Below are 8,350 nucleotides of genomic sequence, written 5' to 3' on the forward strand. Positions count from 1 at the left end.
TTTGGAGAAGAGAGACATAAAAGTGGAGCAAATTTACATATTTAACCATGTTTTTAACAAAGTTGGGTTACGAAACTCTAACTGAGCTAACCTTAGGTGGATAAAGTATTAAGGGTCCGTTTGGATACAGCTGAAAACTGAAAACTGAAACTGAAAAACTGAAAAACACTGTAGCAAAATAATTTTTAAATATGTAAATAGTACCGTGAGACCCATTTTTAATGAAAAAGTTGTTGAAAAGTGTAATTTGTGGGTCCATAAACAGTGCACGGTATGCACTGTTCACTGAAAAAGTCAAATATTACTGCTGAAAAGTTGCTGAACAGTAACAAAATTGGCCAAAACGCGTGGGAAAAAAAAAAAAAAAAAAAAAAAGCAGGCTGAAAAGGTTGAAAACGCAAAACGTGCGTTTGGGAAACGCAAATGCGCTTCCCAAACGCACCTTAAATTTCAAATCACAAATAAATAACTTAAATTTCAGTCAAACTACATGTGAATAAGTTGTAACTTGCTAATGTATAATGATTAATCTGATTTTACTTCTCAGCCACGAAGAATTGCAGTTTGACTATTAATAGGATTTACCACTTGTTAAATTGCCAAAAAAAGCACCCCTACTAACTGCTTTAGAGCAAATCATGTAGTGCGGCACTCGCTGTGGTGTGGCGTCGATGATGTTTAATTGACGACTGCGCTGCAAAATATTGACTAACGCTAGTTTCCACAAATATGTCATTATGCTTTGTTCACAACTCTTTATAATTAGACATTCTTTTTTTGTGCGATCACTACTTTTGACTACTTTCTAAAAACGAGAAAACATCACCTTTGGATCCTCTTATGTTGGATGGTTCTTTATATAGTATCTCTTGAAAAATGAAACCAATTATTTGTAATTATTTTAGCAAAAAAAAAATTATTTGTAATGATAATTATACTAGGTCAAACTTGGGAGGAAAAATGCCTTCTCAAATCTAATTTCATTAAATATTTAACCATTTTAACTCATTCAAAACTTATTAAATTTTAGTTTTTTTGTTTAAAAATTGTGTATATTTGAAATTAAATTCTATAACGATGTGATGTAAAACTTAAGTTTTACTTCTTCAATTTTAATATGTCACATCATTATATTACATATTTAATAATAAGCATAACCACAATCAATCAACTCTAATACCCATTTGAAAATTCAACTTAATTGTGAATTTATTAGGATGTTATTATGTATGGTATGATGTATAAAATTTTAAGTAAAAAATTGATGTATCAATGTCTTATTACACTCCATCCTTATCAAATTCGGGCTCATTTACTTTAACTAAATTCAACTCTTAGCAATATTGTTTAACAACGTCACTTTCCTTTTTTTTCTTTTTCTTTTTTATCCCCCAAAGACTTTAAATTTAACGTTCATAAGCGTACCCACCAAATATGGAATAATAATAATAATTAATTATTATTATTATTTTGAATTTCAAAATAGAGCACATTTATTTTTGGTATTGAAAAAACTGTCCCCCAACCCCCCCCCCCCCCCCCCACCTTTAATTATTATAATTTAAATCCATTAGGGCTGCATGTGGTCCAAAGGGTTTTGAGATTGGCTTCCCCTAACCAAAATAAAAGTGCTTGTGGTCCATTTATGCAATTATTTCTTCTTCTTTTTCTTCTTCGTCTTTTTTGCTAAATATTTACATAAGTCACATATACAATAAAGAGAGAATAAAACGAAAAAGATTTTCATCCCAAAAAAAGGGGAAATTATTGTGCACTCCTGGAGTACCATAAATACGTACTCATTCCTCTCACATAAATGGTGGGTCCCACTAATTAACTTACCTTAACTTAGCTGCTCTACTTATTTCTTTTGTGTGTATTAATTTCACTAAATTATTTGAAAATTCTGCATAATATTTACAAAAGGGGACTCACCTCCAAGTATAAAAATCCCACATCTAGATAGTAATAGTTTCCCTGGGTCTGCACTTCCTAATCCTAATTACCATACTGCTACTCTTCTTGTACTTGGTTCCGTTGTCCAAAATCTCACAGCACTGCCTACGTGGTGCCTGCTCATACAATCAAATAAAAATTGGCTTAGTCCACCATACACTACTGCACTCTAAAAATAACACTAACAAGATGCTTTAATTTGTCAGCATTTTTCCGAAAGTCAAAAACCTTGAAAGGTTTATTCTCTATACTGTTAGAGAATAAGAATGTAATTGACATCATATCAAATGCCATATCAATAAACTATGTTTGGTGTGTGTTCTAATAAGTATTACTATTTATTTAAAAAAAAAAAAACCATGTTTGGTGGTTTATATAAATGTCTCTTATGTTAGATAGTTGTTAATAGATATATCCATGTATATTCACAGTAGCATTTTGGCTCTTGTCAAAATATGAGAACTAGGATTCAAAGTCCAACATTCCTACTTGTTATAAAAATTATTAGAAATAAAATAAAATCATTTAATTTTACCTATAAACTAAAGCATGTTGATTTAAAGGATTAGTACAAAATTGTAAGGAAGAAAATTATGAAATTTAAGAAGATTTTACAAATAAGCATTCTTAATCTTTGTCTAGAGTGTCCCAATTTAAACAAATAACTCCCTGCACTTTAAATTTGTGATAAATCAAATATTTTGCTATCACATTAAAGATTAATTAACCGATTTAATCATATATCATATATACAACACATAACTTTCTATCATATCATCAATAAGTTTAAAATGTCATTATATTATCATCTACATATTAAGTCATTAAATCCATAGTAAAAAGTTAATAAAATAATAAGATTATATAAAATGTTTGATTTGTCAAAAGCTTAATTAATACGTAGGAGGTTAGTTTTTCAAAAGTCTAAAAATCAAATTGGCACTCACATGAAAATCTAACGGTGGTTTTTGTTTTTGTTTTTGTTTTTTTCATAAACTATAATTGATTTTTTTTCTTATCTTTCTTTGATTGGGATTGTGTATGCAATTGACACATTAATGCACTAAACACAAGTCGTATTCATCTTTCTTATGAATCGTGATTAACCCTATTTGAAAGTTTAAAAGTTCTAACCTTCTTCCAATTCTCTGGATCCATCTTCATGGAGGAGACTACAATTCTCTCCACGCCCATTGCACGAGCATATTCTGGTGTACCACAACTCTTCCCTTCCTTAGCCGCAATAACCCTCTTATACGTAGTGAGACTCCCACTCTTCCCCACCTCCTCAACTTTCTCCAAAAAATAAGTAACAGGCTGTGCACACGGGTCACCACTCACGGGTCGGGTATTGAATGTGAAAGGTCCATTACTCCAACTCCTCCATGTTTTGAAGGTCAGCAGTGGCAATGCCAATTCGGTAGCCGTCAACAACGATGTGTAGAGCTGAATGGTGTATCCCCATGCAATTGATATCGACCATTTATTCCTTTTGTTGTAGCAAAAACTTTGTTGTAGAATCCGGCCCGGGTCGACCCGGTATGCTTGCATGAGGAACTTCAATGACTCCATTTGGGTCTGGTTAGGGAACATAGGGTTCAAGTAGTCAAGGTGGTGGAGAGAAAGAAGTGGTGCCAATGGATGTGCTGCTAGAATACCATAAGGGTCCCCTCTGATATCAAACTGAAATTAAAAAAAAAAAAAGATCATATACCTTGTAGCGAACAAGTAGCAAAGAAATACTAGTATAAACAATTTGGCTTTAAATTAATCACTAGAATACAATTGTTCAATAAATTGACTTAAATAGACCAGTAGTTATAATGAGCAATGAGCATGCATATTTATTGTCAAAGGATGAGAAATGAAAAGAAAAATGATTGCCACAGGCATGTTATCATGGGATTTTAAATAGCAATTGAGGAAGACAAGATCTATAATAACGAGCAATATCATGCATATATCGAATCTCATAGAATATTGATTTTTAATAACAGTTGATCCGAAATAAGCAAACAAATTTAGTTCAAATCTAACATTTTAAGAGTTAACTAGCTAACGAATGTAAGTTCAAATTCCTTTCTTCTATATAGAAAAAGTTGCATTTAGTATATAAAACTCTCATTTTTGAGAAATATAAAATAGATCATGATAAGTAGTCTACTCTAATTTATTGGAGAGACTGATTCTCGAACTCGAATATGTGATCTGTCGTTTTTGTTAAAAGATACTTATTATCGCACTATAGTTCAACATCTTAAAATCCCTTCTTCTATTGTAAATTAATAATAATAATAATAATAATAATCTCATTTAAAATAATATGAACCAATTTTTGCCCCAATTGAATTAGCAATCTGAAGAAGCCTAAGTAAAAAGTAAAAAAAATCAGGAAATAGCTAAGACAATCCAAACATTTTCATGGTTTCTTCGTGCATTAATTAAGAAGTCAAGACCATCAAATGTTGACCTAAAGGTCTTAAAAGACCGCAAAATTCGATTTCTCATTTCTGACCAAAGAAGGGAAAAAAGAAAAGAGAAGAAGTAAAAGTCTTGTTGACACATGTCAAGTCATCATCAAAAAATAAAGAATTGAATTACAAGCGAAACACCTGTAATTTGCAGGAGGACACCTTTCGCATATGGAGTGGCTTTGTAGACTTTGCGGTACACAAGGACAGAGCAGACCTTTGGAAAAAGCAAAAGGACAATTGCTTGTGGGTGGGATTGAGAAGACTTGGAGTAGTGGAAAATGTTTGTCATTAGTCTTGTCAAAAAAACTTTTTCACTTACGGTTGCGAATATTTTCGTGATTCCCAAGAATAAGAAAAGTGTTTACCGTTTGCTATGGTCACTGTAATTTAGCCCATCTAATCAAAACTTACATTGTTAGCAAATAAAATCATATTATAATAAGGAATCAAAAGTTTTAGTGAAGGTCACAAAGTCACAACAAGTCGCACCCCCAAGCCTAATAACACGAACATGTTCTACTAAACTTCTCAAAGATTTGATTCTTCGTATTTTTATCTTGCCCCGGGCCGCAAACCTATTCGGCCTCGTACAACAATGCCATTATCTAAAGTGGTGACGAACATTTTTGCTATACCAGGGAAATGAAAATCCATTTTCTTATGCCACTTTGTGTCTGAAGTGTTGGTTGAACATTTTGTCGACACCTTCATAAACTTTGGACAGCGCTTTTATCAGTTTATGGTTCACTTCTTACTCCTCTTGTTGGTAAACAATCACCGGTTTTCCTTCTGAATTTTTTACTGTTTTTTTTTTTTTTGATGAAAATTTTTTTTACTGTTTTTTTTTATACATGAATTAAACGTTAAAAAGAACTCAATTTTTAGTAATATTCCTCCAAATCTCCCATATTAAAATCCGGTTAATATATGCCTAAGGTATACGCTAGTAAAACTCTAATTTAAATAATAACATTTTTTTCAATTTGCAATCATTTTCATCCACTTTTTCTATATGTGCCCATAATTACGTGAAGTAAAGGGCTTCAAGCCTTCAACTCTATTTAGCATATCATTAAAAAAAAAAATTGAATAGTTAAGCGCATGCAATTAGAATAATTGTAAATTGCAAAACAGTATGAGCGTGAGAAAGAAAGCATCTTCTCCACTTGAAAGTGGAGTGGAGGCTTTTAGTTTTACCATTCAACACGTAACACGTTATGATTCTGAATGCATAAATTGTGAAGGTACCACACTAACACAAACCAATAGGAGTATTGGTCCCCAAAGAGCAAAGTTTTGGTTAAAGCGAACGTACACAGTAGGGCAATATATCTCATTGAACACCTCCAATTTGTTCACCGACAAATAGTGACATTCAAACTTGGTTTAATGGGTTGCTCAACCAAAACCAAAGGCCAGAAACTAAACACAAGGGCAAAATGAACAGGCAAAGAAAAAGAAGTTACACGTGGCGGAAACCCAGAGAGAACATAGACCAGCCGTTGTAAAAACGGTTGGGTGAGTGAGTGGCTCCTCAAATCTTTGATTTATTGCCTAATATAACATTCAAAAATCCAACACGTGGCAATTCAAAAAGCATTCAAATATCCCAAACAAACCTTCTAGGAGCCGTAATTAATTGTCTATCACTGTCACTTTAACGTGAATTTACCGTTTTATCACTTTTTATTGTAGCGAAAATTGTGAATTTTTTTTGTGCCGACTAGATATTTGTTTTTGGGACAAACAAAAGTTTCGTTACAAAAGTGCGTACCTGGTGAAAGCCACGTTGTGTGGTGAGAGGGACACCGAGCTCTGCAGCACAAGCCCAAACCCTTTGATCAGAGCCGTAGAATCTGAAGTACCTATCGAGACAGCCGTCCATTAGTTTGACCAATTGAGCCGCGAGTGCGTAACTGATAGCGAAACCGCCACCGCCAAAAGCCATACCGTACGCGTGCATCACATCTTGTTCCACACTCTCCGAGTTCCCGCCAATATAGTACATCTCATTGTGATCATAGTTCGCTAACACCGAAACTAAGTTCTCAGTGAAAAACACCGTATCATCGTCTCCCATGACAAACCATCTTACATTGGGCAAGCCGAGCCTGAAACTCTCCGAAACGATTCGGGCGATACGAACCGCCGATTGCGAGCTTGAGAATTTGAACCGGGTCCAGTCCTCCGAAACCCGGTACGGCACCGAAACTCCCGGCCGCCTAGAGTTTTCCCAGGTGGGTTTCTGGTCGAGCCAGACGAAACCGCGTGTTGCGTTTGGGTCCCACCAGATCTCGCTGTATCGGCTACGCTTGTTCCACGTCTGAACCGTGCCGGCGAGGCCGAAAAGTATGTGGGAGATGTTGGTGGTTCCGGTTTCGCTGACAACCGAAACGTTTCGGATTAGGTGTTTCGGGAAAGGCATCCACCGAGTCCGAGACGAGAAGGCGGAAAGGAGCGCGATCGAAACCGACGCTACGAAACAAACTAAAAGGCCGAGACGCATTAAGAGGTAGAAAAAATCGGCCGGTTTTTCGGGGAAAGCGAAGAGCTTGGACGCTTTGATCGGGTCATGACTCGTTTCTGAACGAGTCTGAGTCATCTTTCTTGCTTTTTCTATTTTTCTAATTTCATAAACTTCGTTGAAAGTTCAAACCCCCCCAGGAAAAGAATTGTAATTCAAGATTCAAGAAACGGTACCGTTTGAGCGAAAAGCTTTTCACTTTCACCCAAAAGAAAAGGAGAAGAATTCTGATTCCCAAGAATTGAAATTCTCAGTGAAAGTGAGATTCTTGGGGGTTTGATTTTGTTGTGCCACTATATATGAATGATCATACAATGATGCAAAGCCTTTTGGTTTCAAACAAGAAATGGGTATGTGAGAGAATTGAAAATAGTAAGAGGAATCAGATTTTTAAAGCAAGTAATCAAACACCAAATGGGTATTCAATTTTTTTCAAAAAGGCATGAGTAAATGGAAGAAGTGAGATTTGGTTTTTTTGTCAATTGGGTCATTTTTATAGTATGTGGATCAACGAGAAGTCTATGGTGAGAGTTCATCATTATGGGTGGCTTTGATTTCCCTCTATTGTAGGAGAAAGTTAATGGGAAAGCTTAATTTATGACTCAAGCAAAAACTAATTTTCATTCACTTTTTTAAATATGAGATTAGTGACTTTTTTTTTTTTTTTTGGGGTTTAATAATGATGTCATTTTCATGATTTACGATAGTACAACAGTAAAAAATGGTACCTATCAAAAAAAAAAAAAAACAGTAAAAAATGGTAATCTTTCCTTTTTTAAAACTCAGTTAAAAATCTTGTTACGGAAAGTTACCATTAAACAACTAAAAATATGGATGTAATCCCAGTTCAAAATTTCCCTCCAGATTCTGTAGTTTTTTTTTTTTTTTTTGGCTTAAAATATACTATATATATAGTACATCATATTGATTTATTAGTGAGTTCGGACTGTTTCGTGTTTAAAACTAATAAAAAGTATTGTATCAAAAAAAAAAAAAAAAAACTAATAAAAAGTATTGATTAGTTTAGTCAACCTCGGAAGATTTTGATTAATAAATATTGTGTCAATTCTTTGGACAGCCAGGTGTGAGATTCCAAACATTCATTGTGTGGAAGCAAAAAATTCCTTCCATTTTGTGTAAGCAAAAAAGGACAAATGAGAAGAAAAGCCATACAATATCTGAAAATTCTTTGATAATAAAATTGCGTTTGAGATAGTTTATATGGACAATTTCTTTTACGATTTAGCTTATTTTTTGTATTATTTCTTTGTTTCATCACACTTTTTGCGTTTGATTGATAAATATTGTGTCAACTGTCAATTCTTTGGAATAGCCAGGTGTGAGATTCCAAAAATTCATTGTATGGAAGCAAAAAATTCCTTCCATTTTGTGTAAG

The 8,350-nt window shown here is 33.9% G+C and overlaps 1 protein-coding gene across 1 annotated transcript; it reads right to left on the reverse strand.

Annotated features, from left to right (window-relative positions):
• Positions 1–1,740: 1,740 nt before the first annotated feature.
• On the reverse strand, positions 1,741–7,572 carry LOC115957273. The gene is made up of 3 exons (XM_031075481.1): positions 6,205–7,572; positions 3,091–3,639; positions 1,741–2,072 (listed from the first exon to the last, which is right to left on the reverse strand). Exons 1-3 carry the CDS (start codon positions 7,030–7,032, stop codon positions 1,959–1,961), a joined length of 1,491 nt encoding a protein of 496 aa, XP_030931341.1. The 5' UTR covers positions 7,033–7,572; the 3' UTR covers positions 1,741–1,958.
• Positions 7,573–8,350: the final 778 nt, after the last annotated feature.

The sequence above is a fragment of the Quercus lobata genome, chromosome 8, assembly GCF_001633185.2.
Source record: "Quercus lobata isolate SW786 chromosome 8, ValleyOak3.0 Primary Assembly, whole genome shotgun sequence".
In the NCBI taxonomy this organism is placed as follows: Eukaryota; Viridiplantae; Streptophyta; class Magnoliopsida; order Fagales; family Fagaceae; genus Quercus; species Quercus lobata.